Source organism: Bombus bifarius, unplaced genomic scaffold, assembly GCF_011952205.1.
Source record: "Bombus bifarius isolate JDL3187 unplaced genomic scaffold, Bbif_JDL3187 scf7180000008148, whole genome shotgun sequence".
NCBI classification, from domain to species: Eukaryota; Metazoa; Arthropoda; class Insecta; order Hymenoptera; family Apidae; genus Bombus; species Bombus bifarius.
In genome coordinates this window covers 239,564-265,136 of record NW_022884475.1, presented here as the reverse complement: position 1 = coordinate 265,136, position 25,573 = coordinate 239,564, and the positions used below count along the sequence as shown (strand labels likewise).

At 36.6% G+C, this 25,573-nt stretch overlaps 3 protein-coding genes across 13 annotated transcripts in view; 2 read left to right on the top strand and 1 right to left on the bottom strand.

Moving 5' to 3' along the window:
* The window catches only part of LOC117208626 (papilin), a 164,991-nt gene extending 151,806 nt beyond the window's left edge, over window positions 1-13,185 (bottom strand). For 10 of the 11 annotated variants that reach the window (XM_033449873.1, XM_033449884.1, XM_033449876.1 and 7 more), the window contains exon 1: window positions 10,164-10,317. In XM_033449873.1, coding sequence (XP_033305764.1) covers window positions 10,164-10,186 — 23 coding nt within the window. In that variant the 5' untranslated portion in view covers window positions 10,187-10,317. Of the gene's footprint in view, window positions 1-10,163; window positions 10,318-13,010 lie in introns of those variants that run through there. The other variant, XM_033449874.1, reaches the window with a different exon arrangement.
* A 5,982-nt stretch (window positions 13,186-19,167) lies between these two features.
* On the top strand, window positions 19,168-23,856 carry LOC117208640 (radial spoke head protein 6 homolog A). Its single transcript, XM_033449904.1, has 11 exons — window positions 19,168-19,286; window positions 20,277-20,466; window positions 20,600-20,808; window positions 20,982-21,069; window positions 21,249-21,500; window positions 21,953-22,075; window positions 22,181-22,334; window positions 22,513-22,661; window positions 22,981-23,207; window positions 23,455-23,645; window positions 23,731-23,856. The coding sequence occupies exons 1-11, from the start codon at window positions 19,168-19,170 to the stop codon at window positions 23,787-23,789; spliced, it is 1,761 nt and encodes a 586-aa protein (XP_033305795.1). The 3' UTR covers window positions 23,790-23,856.
* A 440-nt stretch (window positions 23,857-24,296) lies between these two features.
* LOC117208639 (exosome complex component RRP46) lies at window positions 24,297-25,363 on the top strand. Its single transcript, XM_033449902.1, has 5 exons — window positions 24,297-24,502; window positions 24,561-24,674; window positions 24,765-24,886; window positions 24,955-25,098; window positions 25,170-25,363. The coding sequence occupies exons 1-5, from the start codon at window positions 24,403-24,405 to the stop codon at window positions 25,350-25,352; spliced, it is 663 nt and encodes a 220-aa protein (XP_033305793.1). The 5' UTR covers window positions 24,297-24,402; the 3' UTR covers window positions 25,353-25,363.
* The last annotated feature ends 210 nt before the right edge of the window (window positions 25,364-25,573 follow it).

Sequence of the window (25,573 nt, the reverse complement as noted above, 5' to 3'; positions counted from 1 at the left end):
CGACCATTGACCTGGCTTTTCGAATTATTCAGCAAGATCCCGCCGACCCTTTGGCTGAAAACCGACCACCAGAGATATTGGAGTTGTTCCGTGAATGGTGGAAGTTGAGGACCCAGTCTCGAAACGCGTGATACTTAATTCACGAAACTGTGCTTTGTCACTTACACCCCCAGGTTCGGTTACATTCAACTACCGTTCTGTCTGTATCTCGTAGCTTGGTTAGGTTGGGGTTAGGGTGTTGCCAACTACGTAGTTTTTACGAATGTTTAATAAAAATTTACAGTGGAAATTTATTTGCTTACAGGATATTTGTATTAAGAAAGATAGGTGACTTGCATGTAAATTCTTACACTTCTATCATTCTTATGACTCAATGACTATTTGCATGTGTATTACTGAAATTAGTAACTCTCATTTACAGAGTTTTCTTCATATGCGTTAGATTTGTAAGGGAAACAGAAAATTTTGCCGCTTATAAGGAAGATGATCGAAACTAATAATATAATATGAAGAGCCTATTATGTTCTATTATATGAAATTCTAATTAGTGTTCGATTATCTAAATTCTCGCTTCTTTCATTCACTAATTGCAGGAATCGTATGTAATGAAGTAAAATCAGTAAACGCCTACACGTATTACGTATGAAATGTATCTTTATTAACTAACTGTTTATCCCTTGACAGGTTCAGATAAATAGAGTTCTACATATTGTATTTGTATTACGTAACCGTATTATTGTATCTGTATACCGAAAAATGTACAGTTTGTAATAATGGGATATGGCCGTAAAAAATATTCGTTATAATGTTATATAAGTTTCTTAGTATATATAGTGGTCAGTATAGTAATTGTTAAAGTTTCCGCCAAAGTTTGATGAAAACATAGAGGAGGTGTATATCTTGCGCATAAAATTTGCTATGAAAATGTTGCAGTTAATATTCATAATATTCATATTGTAGCATAATAGGGTAGAGTATTACGATGGCTCTGTAATTCATATATTAGAAAATTCATGTATTGAGAAACCTGTACAAGTACAATAATATATCGTTGCATTGTAACATATACTTAATTTTTAGTGGTAGAGAGAAGGAGCGTTACAGATAGTAGTTGAGTGATTTTATATATTATTCAACACAAAGGGCCAATTGATAGGGTATTTTTGTGTATTTCGACGTGTTCCTTAAAACCACCCCGTCATTTCAATCACACTTTACTAGGAAAGATGAATTACCTTAATGAGCACTCGACGTTCATTTCGTTTACTGTGCAAGAATATAGGTGGCAATTACAGACAACGTGCACACATGTGTGACTACTAAAGGGACGTTTGGTCGGCTGCATCAAAGAAACGTGCAGTCCCTCTTATTAATTCATGCTAATCGCCTACCCTCTAAAAGCGGTTCTCAATCATTCAAGGAACTCGGTTGTTCCAAGTATACGCATTAAGCATGGGGACGTTTATCATGAGAACGGAACGAAAAAATTTTATGCTGCATAAGATTAGACACAGAAAAAATTCCATTTATCTAAATAAAAATTACAGCTTCGAGATCATTATCGGGATAAAAGGTTCCAATAAGTAATCACTGGTGTTAAAATGGAAATTTCGAATGAACGTAAGAGACCATTTTAAACGATGCATTTTTATGCAGATTGTGGGACGAATTAGTTGTTTTAGAGATAGGGCTTGGATAAATGTAATATTCATAAAGAAAAATGGTTCTCCGCTAGTTCCCTTCAAAAAAAAAAAAAAAAACATTATCGCTTTAAACGAATGATGAAACCAGTGAAATATATAATAGAATTATAGACTAAAACCTTTTGAATAAAACAATATACCAGCGGAAACAATACGAAATAAAAAGAAACCTTTTGAAAAAAACAAACATCAACTATTTCATAACTTTAAACTAATTGAAATGAGTCCGTAAAAGCCAAACATTTATAATGAAACAATAGAACACCACTCATCTAAGCTTAATTTGTAACCACCACATCCTCATTTTGTAAACCGTCATATTCATCATTTACGTCCCTATCGTTTCTTCACGACACAAAGCCAAGACCTTCGGAAACAACCGAAATATCATCTTCCATCCACATTCAAAATAATCGAAGCTACTCTGTTCCGAAACGATGCAATGTATTCACTTAGTCTAGCAGAGGTAAACGTACTCTTCTCGACTCGAGAGATCAAAGCTACTATTTCGACAGCACTGTTCCGTGGGTAAAGTGTTCAACGCACGGAAAACAGTAATTTCACTTCGGCAAACAACAAGTTGCCTCGGCTACAATAAATAAACGGCAATACTTTCGAGTTGATCTCGCGAGCGACCGCGAATAAGGAGGCAGAGGAGGTGCATGCGTGTGCAGAACGAGAATCCGGTACCGAGGTTGCCGCCGTGCGTATTAACTTATGGAACAGAAATAACAGCTTTCCCCACGGGAGCCAAAATAACCCGGCGGAACACAGAATTGTCCGTGACTTACAAGTCTTTTTACTCGAGAGACCGCTTCCCAACTTGGGAATTCCGGGTCGATGCATATTCGAGGGCGCCTCCATTCGTTCCTCGTCGTCGTTGCCTGGTTATTTATTTCGACAACCCTTTACGGACACCCTGTCGCGAAGAGACAAAAGTTCGAAAGGCATAAGAGCCACCGATGAGAAAAGAGACCATGACTGGGACAGACACTTGTCCGTCGTTGGAGGCATTAAGATTAACCTTGACAGACATCGTTTTCTACGGGCGGAGGGACACAGTGGAAACGCGGCCTCGGCTAATCGTTTTAAATGGCTCCGAATCGGTTCTCACAGACGCGTTTAGCTTGTTCAATTTGTCGCGTGATTCTCGAGGGCGTGGAAGGACTGAGGCGCGAGTACGTAGTAGTTACGTATACGGTTTTAGAAAATTTTAGGACAATCGTTTGTTTGCGGGAGTATGTTCGCGTGGCTATCGATTAGGATCGAAACCATAGGAAGGGAAAATACGTATAATTCGAATCGTTTCATTCCTGAATTTTCAATATTTCGATTATTTAAACTTTCAAACTTTTCATTTCCAAATGTAAACCAGAATTTTTTAAATTTTAAACTTTACTTCCTTCTTTATAGACACCGCTGTATCACAGAGATGCAATTAAACCGGATGTTACTTCTTTTCTGATGTTGCAACCAAAATCGAGATAAGGTAAGAACGAAGGTAAAAGATCCAAGTATAGGTATAATAGCTTGTTGAAAGTTTTTACGAGTTCTAGGCCGAGTGTTAATTACAGTTCCTATCGAGATCTAAAGCTTCCAGAGGGTTTCTTCTCGGAACACCAATCTGGATTTTATTTTCTTTCGTTATGACGGTGGTCTTGTACAGTTGTGCGCGGAGAACGAGCATCAACCAAACACGGCTCACTCGAATATTACGGAACAAAATGATTTCTCAACGTTGCTAGCGATATATATTCGTGTCATAAAGGGTACAAATGGAACGTGTGCAGGGAGACAGACCGATGATCCGAGTCAGGGCAGACATTTCTTCCGCGGATTCCCGAATGGGCTGATTGATGACGCCGTTAACGTGTATTAACGATATGGTCTATTCGCAAGAAAAATCCTACGTCGAAATTCCAATTCGCGATTAAATAAACGCCGATTCCGATATGGATGAATAATCTGCTTAAATGAAGTGCGGAAATATTTTCACATGACTGCAATACTAGCTCTAATAAAACAGAAAATAAACTGTCGTGGAAATTCGTAAGTTCAACACGTTTGCCACTATTTACAGATTTATCTGTAATCGACGTTAACAATTGTAATAAATTGCAGAAACCAAAAGCCAATAAACATATTCGTTTTAATATAGCAATTTATGTGTGAAATCTACTTATCTCGCAAATAAATTATTCTTAGTCCCATCGAGCGTTAAACGAATACATATATTCGGTAACATGTATAACACGCATTCACGAAATTCACTCTAGATTCAAGTTAAATTTACATTTACAGTCTGCCTCTGTCAGAAAATTCGCCGATATTAATAAATATCTAATAAAAACAAGTTTACAAGTAAATTTTGCAAAATTAAAATTCTAAAGTCATAAAAGCTGATTGGACGGTTTTAAAGGTCAATAATTAAGAATTCACTTGTCAATTCACTAATATAATCAACTAATAAATTGCGAGAGGATCTTGCTAGTCAATTATTGCAACTTAACAAAATCACCAGAGAGTATCCCAAAAAAATCAAACGCGAACTGTAGCCAGAGGAAGTCCCACGAATTCACTTTCGAAACCACTCGCGGGATAAGACACGTGGAATTAATCGCATCTCCTGTCGCACTTTCTTCCCTCCGTATTTTCTTTTTTTTCTCCTCCTCTTTCCTCATATTTCTTTTTTTCTTCTGTATCTTCTTTTCGTTTCGCGTCCGCAAGCTCCGATGGTTAATCTTGTGCTCGCCGCGAGCGTGACCCGAGCTGAATTTTAAATCTGACGTATTACACGCGTAGCTGGTGTACAGGAGTCGGAAGGACATCTACATAGAGGCAGGGAATTAGCATAAGCCATTGTCCTGCCAACGGCTCGACCAAGAGAATGGTACCTGAAAGCTCTACCAGCTACAATAACCCTTTATACAGTGCAGGTGGAGTACTGTTATAACCGTAAATCGTATGAAAACGTATCGTGAGCGCTTTTGCGATTCTATTCGGTTGGCCAGAGGAATTACACTTGCCAATTAACCGATTAGATTATCGCCAGGGCCAGATATTGTCAACTCTCAATTACATGTGCGAAGGGATGTCTTGATAATACAGGCCAAGTGCGATAATCGTTCCTCCTATTATATGGGACCGAAATTGATTTAAACAATCGCGTAATCGAATGTAAAATATCGATCGTGGTTATTCCCATGTTGTTGAAATAGAAACTTTGCTGATTCTTGAAGAATATTACGAACAAATAAGTAAAGATTTCTAAAAGTTAAAAGAGAGAAGACACTCTCCTAGAAAAACTTATTTTGTATTAGTTATTTGATTCGTGGAATATTTATTTGATAATAAGTTATTGAAAAAATGTTTGGTTTAGAGAATGAACAAAGAAGGAAGACTGTAATTTTGTATCGATTAGTTATTTGATTCGCAGAACTCTTTAAGGGTAACGGAAATGAGTGGTCGAAGAAATCTTTGACTTAGAGAACGAAGCGAAAATAAAAATTGATATTGCGAGTGTTGATCATTTGATTCGTAGAAGAATTCTTGCAGTTTGATGTGAATGGGTGGTTTAAAAAATCCTGAACTAAAAGTATGACCATACAATAAACAATGATTTTATATTAATTAATTATTTGATCAATAAATAAATTTAAAAAAAACAGAGAGAATGGATGGTTAAACAAATACTTGGCTTAAGGAGTGAAGAGAAGATAGAAATTCGTTTTACCTTTCTTAATTATTGAATTCGTAAAAGAATGCTTGAAAATGAGGAGAATGGATGGTTCACGAAGTACTTGACTTAAAGAATGAAACAAGAAGAAAATTGATTTTATATAGGTTAGTTGGTTTATATGCTGGTTTATAGGTTGATCTATGGATTGGAAGTAGACTGTAGTCTACTTCGTTATTAATATCGCGTGCAAGAGTACGTGGGAAGCTTCCTGTGATCTTAATTACTCTTTCGATTAAGTAAATACTGTTATATCAATCGTCATTGATTGCATAGACGCGTTCTACTAACATCCGCAGAACCTTCCAGTAAGTTTCAATCGTTCTTTTCGAAATATTAGGTGAAGTAAAAAGTTCTGAGCGCTTTTTCGCTTTATTTCGACGATGAAATTAACATAGTCAAGATTATTCGATTTAGATTAAATATGCGCCGTTTTGTTCGATTACTTTTGTCCATTTTGAAGGCAATTTCATAATTCCGCGGTTGAAGAAGTCCTCGTCCCTATTGGTAAAAAACTTGACCAGCTCATTTTCACAAGCCTCTCTTGAGGCCAGTTTTGTACCATCAAGAAAATTTTGCAAAAACTTAAAAAGGTGATAATCGCTTGGTGCCAGGTCTGGACTGTACGGCGGATGCGATAGAACCTCCCAGCCAAGCTCTCGGAGCTTCTGACGCGTCGTTAAAGATGTGTGCGGCCTGGCGTTGTCTTGATGGAACACAACACCTTTCCTATTGGCCAATTCTGGCCGCTTCTGGTCGATCGCCTGCTTCAGTCTGGTCAGTTGTTGACAATAGAGGTCCGAATTAAGTGTTTGCCCCGATGGGAGCAGCTCATAATGGATGATTCCCTTCCAATCCCACCAAACACACAATAAAACCTTCTTGGCCGTTAATCCACGCTTGGCGATCGTTTGGGCCGGCCCACCGCGATTGGACCACGATCTTTTTCGGCTGTTGTTCTCGTATGTGACCCATTTTTCATCGCCAGTCACCATCCGCTTCAAAAATGGGTCGATTTCGTTACGTCTCAACAAAGAATCGCAGGCATCAATTCGGTCCAAAAGGTTCTTTTGCGTCAATTCATGTGGCACCCATACGTCGAGCTTCTTCTTGAGACCAGCCTTATGCAAATGGTTCCAAACGGTTTTCTGGCTAATCTTCAGTTCCTGGGCAATGGAATAAGTGCTCACATGCCGGTCCGACTCGACGATTTCCATGATTTTATCCACATTTTCGACGATTGGCCTACCAGAGCGTGCCTCATCTTCGACGTCCATATTACCAGAACGGAATCGTTGGAACCACCGCTTTGCTGTTGCATTCGATACTGTACTGGGTCCATAAACAGCACAAATTTTTTTGGCCGCCTGCTCCGCCTTTTCACCTTGGTCGTAGTGGTACTGAAGAATGTATCGAATTTTCTCTTTTTTTATCTCCATTTTCGAACGCTGTAACACACAACTGGCTTCACCGAACACAAAACTGACAAAGAACCTTTTTGATGCGTAATATCACCTTGAAATCGGTGTATACTATGACTCGATGCGATGTGCACATCGTGAGATATGGCTCACTAAAGACATCTAGCGAAAAACGCTCAGAACTTTTTACTTAACCTAATATTAACGCGAATTATCAAGTATACGCAAAACTTGCGGTCTTCAAAGATTCATTGTCAGATAAATCCTGTACACTCCGTTTTAATTGGGAGACCACGTTAGACGTCAGGAATTTGCAATTGACGTAAGATATATTTTCTGTCTATATCGAAAAGAGGAAGCAAACAGTGGTGTACTAAGAAACGTGATTCATTCTATCTCATCCGGGATTTCAACTTTCCCGAACTTTGCTTCCAAGAAAAAGAGAAGAAGAAGCAAACGAAATATACAAAATTTCCTTATATAATGTTAGACCAACTTACTACGACAAAATAGCTTATAGCGACACACGAATGCTCGTAAAAATGCGACGGATGCATTTCCCTTGCTAACACGTGTCTGGACGAGAATAAAACTTTTATTAACGAAACAAAAATATTTTACTGAAATAAAGTAGAAGCAAGGGAAGGAATTTAGTATTTTTTGTTTTCTAATTAACACTAGCACTACGTGAAAAAGAATTACGCAAACAGCCATTGCAGACTCCTTTCTATATCTACGCCTTGTAATTGCGATATTTATGTAATTACGCTTGTGTAGTACGATCATCCTGAATATTCATTTTTATATATGTACTTCTTAATCCTTTAGTACTACGATCGATCAGTCACGCGATAAAATGTTTAATACATTGACATGGCAATTAAGTAGTAGTAATAACACATAGTACTTTACTGTATCTAGGTTAAGTAGATTAAATTACTATGTAAGTAGTGGGTAAGTGTCGTATGCAATTATGTGACTACAGTGTTGCAACGAAGATGACACACAGACAACAACGAGTGATTTTAAACCAATTTTAAATAGCTGCTCATAGAATCTTAAAGCTAGAACTACCAGAATGGTGATTTGACAAAGTGATCAGTTCGTTATTTTTCATAGAAATTTTATAAATTTACAACAATGCGTTTTCTAGAATTTTCGTAAAAGTATATGAGTAAAAATCTGTTTTTCTTCTTGGATTATATATTTTTTCGTACATCTTTCATCTTAATTTCTTTGTTCGTTTAAAAATTTAGTCTAATCAAAGATTTAATTGAAATTTGTAACCGCACATAAAACTAACATTACCAGAAATCGAAGAGAAATTAATTCTTAAGTGTGAAATTTGTCCAACTAACAATACAAGAAAATTCTAATAAGGTTTTCTCATGAGACATGTAATAGGACGCGACAAGCCTCTTTATCTCCCTTGAAGGAAGAGAACTGCTTACAAAGAAACTATGAGGGAAAAAAGAGGAACCGTACGGCACATGACGCAACACACAAGCTTTGCTGGAGTGTTTTGACAAATGACGAACAGAGTTCTCGGGGAGAAGAGTGCACATGTCTTCGGTTCGCATCTCGAGGAACTCGCCAGAGGGTCTACCCTCTCATGGCATATGCGAATTGTGTGTCAGGAGGATCGTAAAAATCCGAGAACAGCCGGGGACCGAGGATTTTTCAATGAATTTTCACACGAGAAGGACCCAGCTATCGACTCGTCCCCCCGTTCAATTAAGTTTCAACGCCGGAAACATGTGAACCTACTTTACGCTTTTAAAGTCATGCCTTATTCGGCTGAAAACCGGCGAGAAAAACCGCTTTGCAGCTTTCGATCGGCGATCCTCGATTAGCTGAAACTCCATCGAGCCGCGTTCTTTCCCCACTTTCGAAAATTGTCCGGTGTATTTTGTTCGAAGCGATTAGAGGATTAAATTTTTTGGGCGAATAGAGCAATCGAGGAAATACTTGAAAATTTCAAACATTTATTTTATGATCATAAAGGACAATTTTCTTGTAGAGCTTTTAGAATATCGATACAATAAGTTTTACTAATAATACATATTTGTAAAAGTAATCTTTTAAAGTAATTTTATTTGGATAATTTAGAGTAATCTGATGGTTAAGAGAAAGAAATTGAGGTTCGTGGAATAAGAGAACTCTATTCAATAGAATAATACCTATACTAAATATTTAACTTGTGGATTGTAATATAGTCTTTAGAGAAATAATTTCTTTCAAGAAAAATACAATTATAATATCTGATTGGAGAATTTCGAATAAAAGAGACTTTCCATACTTTCAAACATCAATTATAGAAACATTTCTAATATCTCCTATGAATCATCAAATGTCTATCTAGTTTGATACTTGAACTATTTCCTAATTTATTCTGATTAGTATGGCGCCGAACAGACAGCTTCTGACGACAATAAATTAACGAGAAATTTATATCGTTCAATCCGGCACAGGCAAATATGCATTGATGCATTATCTTCTTACTTGATGGACCATAACATCACTTACGAAAGCAGAAGCAACTGGGCTCGAAGGAAATGCGAAGGCAAGGTCGAAAAACCTGCGAAAAAAGTGGACAAATGCGACGTGCGGCCTCGTAATTATGTCACAATTGTACGCGGCGCGCGTATGTGGCGTAACACTCGAATAAGCGGAGTAATGAGACCGATAAAAATGTGTAGTCCTTGTATTTTCAAAGTTTCTACGAGTTTCGTCGCTAATACAATACATCGTCAAATAATTGCCTGATGAGAGGATCTACGTCTCGAAGTTATCCTCAAATTCAAAATCGAAATATAAAGTTAATTCGCTTACTCACTTACTTCAAGAATGATAATTCATTTGAACCACACTACATAATATTAATTAATATTCGACCAGCATAAACTCTAATGTGTCCTAACTATGAACATTCCATGAAATATTCCAAGGCAAAACGAAGAATATCAATACAATAATATTTACCCACCAACTACGTGCATCTGGTGGACATCATTTCCTATATAATAATATTTAATCATTGTAAACTCTAATCTGTCTTACGTCCTAACAATAAATTTCAAAGTCCTCCGTTTATACTCCAAGGAGAAACGAGGAAATTAAATATAACAATATTTATCCACCAACTATATGCACCTGATGGCCGTCATTTCCAACGATAATAATTAATATCCGATCACTAGAAACTCTAGTGTATCCTAACTATGGATAATAAATTTCAAAGTTCTTCATCTATGCTCCAAAGAAAAATGAAGAAAATAAATATAATAATATTTGTCCACTAACCACGTGCTCCTGATGGCCGTCATTCCCGCTGAAGATCGGCCGGACCCACGGCTTGGATACCGGAAAACCCCTCTCGACACTGGTATGAGAGCCGAAGGAACGACAACGCGCACCACCTCCGCGGACGGGAGTCGGCCACTGACTGAACGTGACTCTGATTCTCTGGAACCGGGAGGAGGCTGCGTCGACCGGTCAGGGACCACGAGCCTGCGGCCTTCTGACACTCAAGTCACCGTCAATTTCTCCCCCTTCGTTCTTTCTCTCGTTCCCTCACTCCTCTTTCTTTTTCTCTTTCACCGAGCTGTTGCGTTTCGTTTACACTTTTCTTTTTTCCTCGATAAACAGACGATCCCCTTTACACTGATCAACGGAATTTGATTCTTTAGAAAACCGTCTGTGTGCTTGGTTACTTTCTTGCATGCTTTCTATTTGTCTCTGGTATCGAGATTCAAAGGTGTAATTCGAAGTAATGGTAGTTTCATTGGTGAAGTTTGGGATCGGCATCTTTTTGGAGATTACGGCGCAATAGATGATCCCAGACGTAATTGAATATACTTTGCACCGGTGTTTCTGTTTGAGGATTTTGTTAGTCCGTTTTTGCTAATCGTTCGCTAAATATGCTCACGAAATGGAGGAGATACGAGAGGTTCTAACAGATGGTTTGAACGCTATTTCATTTGCACGTTGCACTTTGGAAAGTTTCTGTTTCGTATAGACGAAAATTTTACTATTTTTAAATATGCTAACAAGCCAGTCATAGTGTTTAAATCAATCGGAAGGCTCAACAAAAAAGCGTGCAAGCGTATTTTTTCGTTTTTCTCCTAAAAGCATGTTAAGTACGAAACGGTATACAATACATAGGTAACACTTATAATAATGTACAGGATTTATTCAGAAGTTTTTATAAGAACGTATAACGATATGTTTTATATATAACGATATCAACTTTATTTATAATTTTTTCAAATTAAAGATTTTATCGCTTGTACAACATTTGCTTTTGACCTCTGCAATATTAATAGAAAATTTCGATGAACATCAGTCTATTTAGTTAATATATTTCATGCAATTTCTAAGAACCTAGTCCCAACCAACTAGCACGTTCTTCACACGAAACACCATTAATATTCATTCCTCATAGCAAACTATTAGATTGACCACGACAAAATTCGCATACTACGTCGATAGCTATCAACAATACCAATGATCTATGTTCATATAATATTTTTTGTTTGGTTATATTCATAAAATATACTGATAAAATATAGCTATTACACTTTTGGACACTTTATATATACCATAAATTTTCGATATTTTGCGTCAATACTTTCAAATCGAAAAACAAGAATATCGCCAATTTCTATACTGAAAATTCTCGATAATAACCGATAATACCATTGATATCTCTCTATTTCTCCCACATACGTGTTAAATATGACAAGCTGTAGAAAAATGAAGCAACACGGTTGTGACCCAGTGTGGAATGGTTCAAGGGCAAGTGGACAGGAAGAGCAATGGATTCTGGAAATTCATTCAGCCGCTCATTCACTCTACTTGCGGACGTCTTAATGAAAAGTGAACCGGCGATTTACGAGCGATCGTTCGATGCGAATGTAGAAACGACCGATGAATAATGGAACGCGTGCTTCTTGGATAGCCCCCTTAGTAGTAACCAGCGACACGATTCCATCATGATGGGATACTCGAGCGACAGAAGAACAGAGATAGGCAAAGTCGATGACGGGGAGTAGCGAGACAGTTAATTAAATTTAACGGGGAGGTTATCACGTCACCAACGATCGTTTCTATGTAGGTATCATGGACCAGCTTTTCGCGATTCTAGCTGGATTCTATTCTCGATCGTCGAACGAGAGAAGCGTACGACGTGTCTCACGCTTGAAAGAAGCTCGAAACGACAAGAAAGTTTTAACGACAAGATTTAATAGCTATGGGACAGGCGGTAAATCGTTTTAACAACCTATGTGCACAGAACCAATTGTTCTTCCGCCGTTCCTTTCCCAGTTTCTGCCCCGTTTTCTTTTTCCAACCCGGTTATTTCCAGTTTTCCTCGTTGCCCGAGATGTTCTACTACTGTGAACGATTCGATTTTGATGCTTGAGAAACAACTACCTTAATCGCGCTGCATTTTATTCCCTCATCATGAAATTTATCCGGTATTTGAAAAGAAATCATGGATCTTTCGTAATGATTTTTCGATTTTTAATAATTCCGGAAATTAGGTTAATGCAATTTTTTTTTTTTTTTTTTAGTCAATTTATAGTATCGAATCCTATTCTCTCAGACTGTTCCTATGGTTATGAAAGACAATTCCGAGGATTTCTTTTTCGATGCTGCTTTTTCTTTCGAATCTAAATATTTAGGTCCTACGATTTTATGAAATTTGTACTAATTAATGTATTTATAACATTGTAATAATCTATTTTTTCAAACCTGTATGGTATACTCCTGTAAACTACCTATTATTCTAATATATTTTTCAATGTGTATTACCATATCCACGTTTTCCAATAATCTTATATATATGTAGTTTTTTGTCGCGCTCAATACATAATACCTTAACCATAACATTTACTGGGAACACTAGCGAACGAAACGTCGGATGTAAAACCCTTCTTCACTAAAATAGTCCCAAAATTACCAAATCGTTCAAATTCAAGTTTCCACTGTAACACAAATACATACACTCTCTCACCACCGATCGATCAATCATGCAAAACACGAAGCAAGATACAAGCCCCTCGACCATCGAACGTTCCGTTCGCCAGAATCTCGAGACGAATATTCACGGAAGAGAAAAACGACGTAAGTCGATCCATTAGGACTAACCGTGTGCTTCGACGGCGCATCGTGGCGGATGACAGTTCCCCGTCCAGCGGGAATCCTTCGACAAGAAGCCTCCTCCTCTCTTATCCGGTTAATTCACGTTAAGACCGGCACCAAGTGAAATCCTTGCGAAAGGACGCGCGCGTGGAACTCACGAGAGAAAACTGACCGAAAGAAGCGCGGTACACGAACAGAGTACCGACCCCCGATACCGAGCTGCTCTCTCGGCTCAAGTCGAGAAGGAAAGAGAAAGAGCAGAACGTACGAAGAGAAAGAGAGAAAGACTTACGAGAGACGCATGGAGAGAGGAAGGCAGATAGAAGGTTGGCGGCAGAAATGGTCGTAGAAGGGGCGGGAGGGACGAGAAACAGCGACAGGGTGGAGGACCAAAAGAGAAGAGAATAGTTGGAGGGTGGGAGAGAGGGTCTGGTGGGGACTTCTTACTCATTCATACTCAAACGCCCCCGCAAAATTGCAAGTACCGTAAAGACGGTGCTTCTTCTCCACGCTCGAACTGCCAGCTATACGCTGCTTGATTAACGAATTCGATGCACTCGGTTTGATCTTGCTCGAAAGATTGGATGGCGAAAGTTTCGGACGAATGCGGTGATTCATGAATAGAAGATTTTTGTTCGGGTTTCTTGGATGTTTTTCTATGAATTGGATTTTCAACCGGTTTGAAAATGAAAGCCTTGATAAGTAAGGGTGACCGATGTTTGAGAGATTTTTGTTTGTGGTGTGTTTGGGTATGATTTTAATTTCTGGTTGGAACACTTCTGGAGATTTATGAGTATTCTGTATGAATGAGTACATGAATGAACTGATCGGTATAAATGCAACCGAGTTACACGTCGTGTTATAATAACATTGTAATAAAGAGGTTAAATAAACGATATAGAGTTCAGCGATAAGATAGAGCGATTTGTCTTTAGATCGTGCTATCAGTTGCGTTATAGATTAAATATAAACATTAAATGAAAATATCGAATAATGTACATAAATAATGTATTGTTCTAGAATTACGTATATTTCGATCTTTGTGTATCTTATTTAATATTTACTTGTTTTGGAAAATCAATAACATAGTGACTTAAAATATTCGATTGTCGCTTCAAGATTTTAATCTTCAATTAATCAAATTACAAACGTTGTCACGAAGCTGACATAATCTGACAACCAGAGAAGATGAATCAACTCTTGGATAATATAATTTTTCTTGTATAAGTGACATATTTGATACCATAACTCCATCTGGAAGAAATAAAATGGATTTATCTAAAATTTATAATTATCGAAATTTCTCGTTAAAATGTGACCTGGATAGAATAAAATTTTGCCTGATTCAATATAGATGCAATCAGAAAGTGATCCTAAGTTTTTCACCTGTACGTTATCCTAACGATATATGGCAATATTACTCTTACCCCAATCGCCATCCTACGGGCCTCCTGTATATTTTCTGTGGTAACGGGCAACGAGGTCACCCTTAAGCCGCAAATAGTTCACGCAAAGTAATCAAACAAGTTGTTACGATGTTGCAAAAAAAGGAAAACGTTAGCGTAACGTAATTAGAAGCGTGCCTCTTGTCGGTGCTATCGGGCGTGAATCTCATTTCGACTCGGACGCGACGTCGCGCGAAATTCGACGGACGCGATTAGCGGACGAACGTTAACGTCCGTTTGTTAATTAATGCGCGTGGTATGGTCGCACGAACAATACGCTCGTCGAACCCGCCAATTCAATTTCGACAAGCCGGATTAACGCGTCAGGATGAATCGGCGCCGGCGCTCGATCACGGCGTCAACACGTGCCTTTTATTAATCACCCTCCGATTTTGTTAATTATCCCCTATTACCGAATCGCCGCGATCGAAATAATCGAGCCAACATCGATCACACCTACCACTCTGCGTGGGCTTAAGACGAAATGGGCTAACGATTGATATCAATTTTTTTATATTTATGACATAAATTTATAATTAATTCCTCTTTGGAAATTACAAGAAAATTTATTGATATTTTATTCTAGTTTACCACGTGTGTAACCAAGATCACATTATTTCCAAAACCAAAAGCACATTATTTCTGCTGTGTATATCTGATTGTGTATCAGGTTCAAGGATATACATGTCCTTTAAGCCTAAACGTGTATAAGTTTTGAGCTAATGATATCGATATGAACGAGAGTGATTGAAGCGCGAAGTTTAGATTACAGCGCTAATATAATGAGTGAAATTATGTATTTGTTTTTAGTGATAATATCTGTGAATGATTAACATTTATTGACAGTTATCCATATCTCGATGTCGATATTTGTAATAATCATCGATACAGTTTAATCGTCACTGCGAAAGATTTATATTTCGAAACTGTGAAAGAAGGCATGGAGTTATGCGAATGTTGTTGACAATTATATGATAATATTTGCCGTTGGTTATCGACATTAATGAAATTGATTTGGCGTGTATTTTACTTTTTGTATTATTATATTTTTGTCGATATTCCACTCTTTAATTTTGTTTTGTTCTGTACTGTGAATACGTATTATACACGTGTGATATTAAATATATTGTAAATATTGTTACAGATTAGTACTTATTTAAATATTATGCATTTTTACAATCGCATTCTGTACCTCCTCGTTCATTTAAGAGATTAATTCTAACATAAAAAACAAAAGAAATATAAACTTGAAAAGCAAATCTCGTTACTTCTCGGAAGCTATCGCCGCTTATCAATATTTGCCGACAATTATTGACTTTGTTCAATGTCTGTCGACGATTTCAAGATGAATTCAATCTAATATAATTTAAAGTTCCAATATTAAAACACAAAAACATATAAAACATCAATGATACTTTATACATGGAAACACTGATAATTTCCAATAAAAATATGTAATAAAGAAAATACAATAGAAAGCTAATTATTTTTCTACAAGTCCATTCTTCGAACATTCATTAGCTTTGCACATCCATCGAATGATGCTATCCGATCACTGATCGAAGATCGATAACGTTTACATTTCCGCCGTTGTAAACGCGAATCCCTTTGCCAGACGCCACCTGTTATACCATTCGCGAAATTACGAGATTGAGATTATTAGCGATTCAGCCGTCGAAAATTCGCTATGTGCCGCGGTTTGACCCCTCCCTAACCGATCCCTCATTGACGAATTGACCCCGATGACAAATCGCGTCGCACGTGTGACTAACTGATAGCGGCGCGAGTTTCTGTAATCCCCGCGATCCTAAAGCCACTGGTGGCCGATTAGCGAACGCGATTGCGTTCAGTTAATTAGTGCGTACAGATTGTCAGCCTGCAGTCAGGATTTCCTCTCTCTATTCCAAATCTCCTGGTTCTATTGATTTTCCTGCAACTCTACATATTCGTATTTTTATCAACGACGATGGAAACGACAATTAAGATTAACGGTTCCGGCTTCAAATCTCTAATTAGCTAGTCGTGATTTTTGATGGAACAACAATGTTTTTTGAATAGCTATTTTCAATTACTGTTTGTATAGAAAATTTGATCACGGAAATATTTAAGCAAAATAATTATCTAGTTCAATGTGATAAAAATCGTATTATAATGGTTTGTCGCCATACGCAAACATTCCATATTATGCTTTTAAATATATTATTTGTTATATTGCTTCAGTTTAATTACTTTTCCAATAGTAGTCCACAGTTGAATATATATTAAATTAAAATTGTATTTTGATAAATCGAATTTAGATGCGTTCCCTATTGAAAACACGTTTTAGCCAGTTCTGCGGGTCATTCTATTATAGGAAGGAATCGCGACTTCAAGAAGATTGAGAAATATAGACGAATTTAACCTGACTTGAAAAAAAAGATCGGCTGAAAGTATTGTTAAAATTAGACTGCGATGATGGAAAATTTGTTAATAATATATCGTTGTAACTTTATTGGCATTAGTTATTCATAGTGAAATTATGTATTTTGAAGAAACTAAAAACATTTCCAGTAGAGCAGAATTGTTTTTTCAATAAATAATCTTTTTGTGCAACATGAAACTGTAAACATACAGACTCTTACGCTCTTTGATGAAAAATATGTAGAACAAGAAACATATACTTAATCGGTTTTAAATACGAATTAAATACGAATTTTAAATTCTATTCAATTTATTAAACATATTTCCAGTGATCTTTTCGAAAAATTTCTTGGAAACAGGGTAATGCGTCAAACGTTGCGTCACATTTCATAAATAACATTTGGCAGGCGAAGAGTTACAAGACCAATTGCGTTTCGTGTATGTAACGTAATCATGTTTAAAAGTCAAGGTGCTTGGTAAACTATTAACACTACGTTGGATGATCATTTCTCTGCGGCATATCTCCGTCGTGGTTCGAGTAGCGCGTGTTTAGAAACGGCTTGTCGTACGGTATAAATTGTATATACATATCGTAAGAGAAATTGGTCGTGTTCAAATAAATAAACATCCGTCTGAAAATGGGAGCGCTAAACAAACGATGATCTTGATCGTAAAATTCGCGGGGGCGGTGGCAGCATCGCTATTTATTTAAATAGTGGATATTTTTGTAAAAGTTCTCTCCGCGCTACAATTCTCAACTTGCTTGTAATTTCAATTTCTTTTTCTTTCTACTCTGCGGACTAATTTTTCTAACCCTTTCACGAAATTGTATAACTTTTGTTATTTCCACATCCGCAATGTTATATAATTCTATAATTCGTTGTACGTAAATATGGTAGGTTAATAAATTCTAAAATTTACGTAATTTACGAACGAAATCAATTATTCCTTGCGAAGTTTATCTCTCTATTGGTGTAATCTTAGTTTCAATCCGGATCATAACGATCGGATAATTGGAATATCGGTAAATTCAAATTGTACGGTTACGTATTACCTAAAATATCACGGCGATGATTCCTTCGTTTTCGTTATTTTTATTATTTCCAAAAGGTATTTATCCGAAGATATTCTAAATCGAGCTGTTTCGTCGGTTATCGCTCTGTTAAGTCACTTTTTCCGATGGCAGGACACGTGTCCTGTTACACAGCACTAGGGATGGGCGTCAAAGGAAGCAGCTAGTGACCTCGAGAAGCAACGTTTCTATTTAGGGCAGACGATAGACGATAAACCGTGCTCCAGGATGCAGCCTGATAGAAAGCGGCGCGTGCGATTTAATTTCATTAAGATAGATGGTCATTCATATGCGCGACATAATTCATTCTCGCGTCTCTCACTGTACTGCGCCATTAGCTTGTTCATTGTTGATTGGATTTTGATTATCTCCGATATTATATACTCGCTATTAAATCATTATCGTATAAAATTTATATCGATATAGTAAAACTTCTAATTTGTGATTTACCTGAATTATTACAAAAGTTTTTGTTTTAATTTCATAACGTATATTTAATTTATTACTCGCATTCAGATCGACATCGTATACATAAATCATAAAAAATGCATTGCATTCTACGTCAGAAATATAAAACCATATCTTCTGCGTGTAATTTAAACCGAGTCTATCATCTATTTTCTATCTAAATATATTTCTATCTAAATACATCTATTTTCCACTACTCAGCCATCAGAAATCAGATTGTTTAAATCCCAGCTTAATTTCAGGTTAAGTAACTTCAGTCGTATAAACACAAAGTTCAATAATTTAAATCTGACAATACGTATTTCTAGCCAAAACGTAACTCATTTTGATACAAATGAATATGTTCACGATGAATCTCCATTGTGAATAACCTCATTATTTCCAGAAACAGGTATCAGCGAAAAATCAGCGGAGTAACATTTATCTGCAGGTTTAATTAATTTCATTCTGATTAACAACGTTTTCGGTTCGTTAATATAATTGGGTCATTAGATAACGCTTTCGAAACTGTAGCCGCGAGTAACCTAAAGCGTCCGTGGAGCGGATGAACGACACTGATTATACGCTGAAAATAAACGAAGGCGACAGAAAAAAAGAGAGAATCGCCATTGTCTGACACCGCGATATACGCGTGTTACAAAACGATGACATCAAATGTATAAAACGGTTACGTTTTAGTGTACGATAAAAATTAGAAACATTTCGCGTAGTTTGCATCGAAAACAAGAGTAGAATCGTACAGAAATGCGTTGGCGGAGAAAATAAATCGACGTTTAAGATGGCGTACAGCTATAACATCGAAGAAGTACCGCCCGACGATGTTCCCTGCGTGGAACATGATATACGGCGTGCTAAAAAGTTTCTTCAAAAACACAGTCCAGAGTCAGGTGATAGCTTGTGAGTTCATGAATTTGAAACGCGACTTGCTCCGCCGAATTTAATCGGTGGATCGGTGAATCGTTGAACGTAGAAAATTTGAAAAAGAAAGAGGAATTAACTTCTTGTGGGATCAATTGATTAAACTTAAAAGAAAATTGGGATGTGTTTCTAGATATAGAATGACTATGGAATATCGAAATTTCTGAGAAAGAAAAGTTTGAAGCTTGTTAGGAATTGTAATTGATTATATTTCAAAGTGACAGTTATGATCACGATGTTCTTATTTCTCGATAGAATGTATGAAAAAGTTAGTTTGATGTAAAAGGCTGACAGCGTACCAAACGCTTTTGAACGTATGTATATCATTGGTCACTATATCATTGTATATTTGGAATTATACTCGTTGTAAACAGAAACGAAATGTACAGACATCTCTTAGCATCCCTTATGAAGTTAGAATTTAATAATAATTACATATCAGCTTCTTAGGAATAGCGAGACGCTTCGAGGAAATCTTATCGAGGTTATCAAATCAAAAATATTATCTTTGACTACTACTCGCTTTTGAATATAATCAACTATTTTAGTGGTCGATTTATTATTAATAAGTTTGCTTTACGATCTCCTGGAAACTACTTAAGGCAACTTCAACTAGTCATTGTTACCATATCATGTTACGATAGTATATGAAAAGATTACACACAGACAATTTTTAATTAGTAATTCCCAATCTGCAAAAATTGCTAATAAGGTTGGAATTTAAATTAACCTTTGTTAGACATATAATCTTCCTTTATTGAATCGATACCAAATCTGTAACATGAGTGTGACTCGATATTATAATATAAAAGAAGTGTTTAATAAAATAAAGACTCGACTGTTTCATTGCTCAACCTATAATTAATTAATAGTGACGATCGGAGTCGATCACATTATCTCTACAAATACAAAGTATTGTAATAGTAAAAATTTCCTTAGATATTATTCTCGATTCTGAACGATTCTTAGGTACGATCACTTGACGGAAGTTTTAGCGAAGATACTCGCCGAGAGGCCAAAGAACGCGGTGGATATTTTCGAGGAATTCAGCAGAAAAGTCAAAGAGGAGAGATTTAAGACTCAGTCCAATCATCTACGAGACGTATACGTTGCACCGGCGCAGTATGAGGATGCGAAAGAGATCATCAAGCTGTTCAAGGTACGGACAGTAGGCAATTAACGATTAAACCGGGATCTTTGATTTAACTGTCGTATAAAATAGTAACGTGAATCGCGAGGAAAAGTTGGTCGTTATTTAGACGGATACTTTGAGCGTCTTACTGCAATTCCAGAATGTTCAGAGTATCTACGAAGACAAGGGAGAAAAACTCGAGACAGAAGAGGAAGAGGAAGAAGGGGATATAAAGAATAAAATACCCAACATGTTGGATCTTCTATTTTATTTCGAACAGACTGGCGTGGGGTTGCCACGGGGACAAATGGTATTGCTTAATTTGTCTATACGAAAACTCATGGCCGAGTCTCCTATAGAAAACGTCAGGTAAATACCGAGAAATTTTATTATCGTAAAAGAAATGTTCGAAAATTAATAAATTCGCGCGATAGATTTCGGATAAAAATCCTTAATAATTTAATTTCATGCGATATATTTTGGACAAAGATTCTGAAGAAATTTTTAAACAATATTCTTAAATTAATAATTTCGCATGATAGATTTTGGGGAAAGGTACTTGGGAGTCCAAAAAATTATTACGTGGTAGAAGCAGACTTGCAAACAGAGGAATTGAACAGAAGATTAGAGGTAAAAGAATGACTTGGAAACGAAACTTTCATTTTTCACAATGAAATAAATCCAAGTACTGTCTATCTTGATATTATTTGCTTGAATCACGAAACATTGTAAGCCAACACGATAGAGTAAATTCATTTTAGAAAGAGAGAGAGCAAAGCACTTTCTGAATATCGTCCACGCGTCTGCAGAGAATGGCGGAGGAGGAGAAACAGAGGCGTGAAGAGGAGCGAACCAGAGCGGAAGAAATGGCTATAGCAGAGAGAGAAGCTGCTGAAAACATGGAAAGAGAAGCGACGGAGGAAACTGAGGGAGTAGCTGAAGCAACGGAAGAAAAAGAACCGGAAGGTTTGAAGCTCGTCTTTCCGCCTCTACCTACTCATTCGTGGGTACCACCAACGGAAGTACCGTCGGAGAGAATCGGAACTGGTGCGAATACCAAGGTATACTTCCCGAATATCTTTAATGTAGGAACAATAAAGACAGCAAAATTTTTTTACCGAAAAAAGAGATAGAAGTTAATTGTTACACGCGAATTAGATTGAGCTTTATGAAACTTGTGGAAATTGTAGTTCGTGTATTATTTTTTAAAAATAAAACGCTTTTCATGTATTCGTACAATTTTTACGCAAAATTACGACGTATCGTAAAAAGTTAGGAGCACAACTTCCACAGAATTAAAAATGAAATTATCTAATATGAGTCATGGTTTCTGACTAACGATTAAACGTAACGATATCATTACGTAACATTCCATTAATCGAAGTGGAATCACATTGTACGAGTGGAAAACATCAGCAGCATTCAAAGCGCAATGTTCGATCGAATTAATATGCGACGCAAAACACGGGGCGTGTTTTCCTGAGCGTGATCCCGGTGGTCGACTTTGTTCCAGGTGTATTTTGTATGCAACGAGCCCGGTTTGGACAAGTGGATCGAACTGCCACCGGTTACACCGCAGCAGATAGTAATTGCACGACAGATTGTTCGCTACTGTACAGGAAATTTGGAAACGCCGGTACGTGTTCATTTTCCACAGAGACAAAAAAATAAAATGAAAAAGAAAGAGAAAGGTGAAAAATATCAAAAATCAAAGAACCACGATTATATTTCCGATTTATAGTTTCACACTTTCCCACCATTCCCTGGCACCGAAAAGAATTATCTCCGTGCACAAATAGCCAGGATTAGTGCGACCACCCAAGTTTCTCCGATTGGATTTTTCACTTTTGGCGCCGGAGACGAGGAGGAAGAGTTGATGGAGGAAGTAGAGGAAGGTATATAACGTTTCGTGTTTATCTGGAAGAAAATTCGAAGAAGAAAGATCAGTACTATAAATTATTCGCAACGCTCGTTACTGTTTTATATAAGACTCGTTTTATTAATCATAAAAGAGGAATTTTTCTACTTTATATAAATATAATATTCTTTAAATACCATTCATTGCATGTATAGGCGGAGAATTGTCAGAGAACGTACATTACGATCCTTTGCCTATTAAGGATTTAATAGACCCTTCCATGTCGAATTGGTGTCATCATGCACCGTATCTTTTGAAACAAGGCCGCGTCGTATGGTGGAATCCAAAGGCAGCACAAGAAGAAGTTAGTCATTCTTATAATAATAAGAACAGAAACACAAGTTTGTAAAGAATAAACGAAACTTCTAAAACGATCAAATATACTTCGTTATGGTCGAAACAAAAGAATCTTACCGAAAAAGTTTAGATAAAATTAATCGAGAACAAAATTTTATTTTTAAAATGAATATTGCACCGATCTAACATTGGAAGCTAAAAGATTAACTTGAAAAAAGGACAATATGTATATAGAGTACTACAGAATGTAATCTACTTAGCATATATCTATGTAGAAAACATCTACATAGAAAATATCTATTATGGACTACTTATCATGAAATTAGGAAATTGGAGAGGAAGAAGAAGTGGGTGAAGAAGAGGAGGAGGAGACAAGAGCTGGACCCGAGGCAGAGGTTGGTCCACCACTTTTAACACCGCTATCGGAAGACGCTATCGTGGATTCGATAATACCGTGGAGAGTCTTGCAATCTTCTCACGTCCAACTTGACCAGGCAGTTGCGTTAATTAGATCAAATATTTGGCCTGGCGCATTCGCGTTCGCCTGTGGAAGGTGCGTGCACTCTAGCCCCTACTCAATAATGATTTTCCATTAAGCAGACGTATCTTTGATATTTATGTCGCCGACGAATATAAATTCCCCTTGGGATATCGAAGAAACAGCACGCCTAGCTTGGCCACGAGGGGTACGGTTTTATCATGGGGCGAATCAACCGGGAAAAGAGGAATTATGGCGCGTTAAAGGAAAATTAATGCGCGAGAAATTACGCTAATGTTACTTTAATGGTATCTCTCCACAGGCGTTTCGCTAACGTGTACATCGGCTGGGGTCACAAATACATCACGTACAATTACAGTCCACCGTCCATGCCACCTGTGCAAGATCAGTACATAATCGGTCCCGAGATTATGGAAATACAAGATCCCACCTTCGAACAAGAAGAAGCTTACAGAATTTCTCAGATGCCACCTCCGCCAGTTATACCGATGGGTAAAATCAATGAAATTAATAGTATGATTGGGTTGAGAAGATTTTATTTTTCTCGCGTTATGCAAAAAAGTAATTGTTCTTGCAGGAGAGGAAGAGGAAGAAGGAGTTGAAGAAGAAGAGGAAGAAGAAGAAGAGGAAGATTAAGAAGATGAGCAATCTGGATAACTACGTTATCAGTAAGGTTTGGATCTAAAGGGATCTAGATTTACTGGTAAAACAGACGAAATCGACTGTTGGTACCCTTATAATTGACTTATCTTGAGAGAGAGAATAAGATTTCTTACTATTCAAATCAGTCTATGTAAGAAAATAATATTCTAATGTTGAACACTTCATGTGAATACTGCATATGAAAAACTATGTTACTATATATTATATATATTATAATTAAGTTTAGTATTTAAAAATTAATTGAAAAGATACATGATCTTTAAAAGTTTATATCTATCGAAAAATGTTTGGAAAATGTTTCAATATAAGTATTAAAAATTATAATTATGGTAATTTGTATATTTTAGTGGTGTACAGCATTTTTTAAGAATTAAAGTAAAAAACATTTCTTATAGATCAGTTTTCAATCGGTAAAATAGAAATTCCTTCCTAGGGAATTTTGTTTCCTAAACGTTTAATTCGAATTACTGTAACACGTGCTATATGTATATATATATTGTTCTATATCGTATCACAACCTCTAAACCACGAATTTCCCGCCAAGTATAATTAAACAACATATGCTTTTTAATTGTAAGAAGCGGACATGTCTGAAGAAACGCCGGAAGGTGAATTTAGATTACGACCAATGAATTGTGAATTAAACCAACTTTCAATGCCTGATGGATCGGCAATGCTAATGCAAGGTAGGTTAACCTTAATTATCACTATCATTATTTATTAATAACATTTTATGTATTTTAGGAAATACTGCTGTAGTTGCTGGTATATATGGGCCGATAGAAGCAAAACCACAAAAAATGATTTATGATAAAGCATCAGTCGAAGTATCATACAGTCCTATCAAAGGTCCAGCAAGTAAGTGAAACAAAATTTTTAATTATTGAATTAAAGCTGATTCAATTGCTCAACAACATAATGATATTAATACATTATTAATTTTTCAAGAGGTGGATGACAGAATGACAGAAATGTATATCAAAGAAACTTGTGAAGCTGCAATAATTGCTACTTTCCATCCAGCAACTGCTATATGCATTAATATACAAGAATTAGAAGATTCTGGTGGGGTATGATCTTTACATTCCTAGTATAAAATCACTTATACTATATATTAATAAATATGAATAAATTTTAGATATTAGCCTGTACAATAAATGCAGCATGCTTGGCACTTATTAATGCTGGTATTCCAATGAAATTTACTATTGCAGCAGTGAATTGTATGATACAGGAAGGCACTGAAAATATTGTATTAGATCCTGATACTACTCAATTACAGGTATTTAAAGGAATATTTATATACTTTAAGGGAAAAATTGAGATATTTAACGAATTATCTATCCATTTTAGGAAGCTAGAGCAGAATTTACATTTGCATTTGATAGTATGAATAAAGATGTTATATGTTGTAATACTGTTGGTAGTTTTACGGAGACAGAATTTTTGGAAGCAATGGAAAAATGTAAACAAGTTAGTCAATATGTATTTGATTTCTATAGAAATCTTGTAAAAAAGTATGCAAAAGTGATATAATATATATATATTAGGTTAAGTAAAAAGTTCTGAGCGTTTTTCGCTAGATGTCTTTAGTGAGCCATATCTCACGATGTGCACATCGCATCGAGTCATAGTATACACCGATTTCAAGGTGATATTACGCATCAAAAAGGTTCTTTGTCAGTTTTGTGTTCGGTGAAGCCAGTTGTGTGTTACAGCGTTCGAAAATGGAGATAAAAAAAGAGAAAATTCGATAC

Bases quoted from the DNA above. Each gene is read 5' to 3' on its own strand.
- LOC117208640 (XM_033449904.1), top strand. From the start codon at position 19,168: ATGGCGTACAGCTATAACATCGAAGAAGTACCGCCCGACGATGTTCCC. The intron at 22,335-22,512 runs GTATATAACGTT...TTGCATGTATAG, and splicing joins GATGGAGGAAGTAGAGGAAG to GCGGAGAATTGTCAGAGAAC. The intron at 22,662-22,980 runs GTTAGTCATTCT...TCATGAAATTAG, and splicing joins CAAAGGCAGCACAAGAAGAA to GAAATTGGAGAGGAAGAAGA.
- LOC117208639 (XM_033449902.1), top strand. From the start codon at position 24,403: ATGTCTGAAGAAACGCCGGAAGGTGAATTTAGATTACGACCAATGAAT. The intron at 24,675-24,764 runs GTAAGTGAAACA...TAATTTTTCAAG, and splicing joins TCCTATCAAAGGTCCAGCAA to AGGTGGATGACAGAATGACA. The intron at 24,887-24,954 runs GTATGATCTTTA...AATAAATTTTAG, and splicing joins AATTAGAAGATTCTGGTGGG to ATATTAGCCTGTACAATAAA.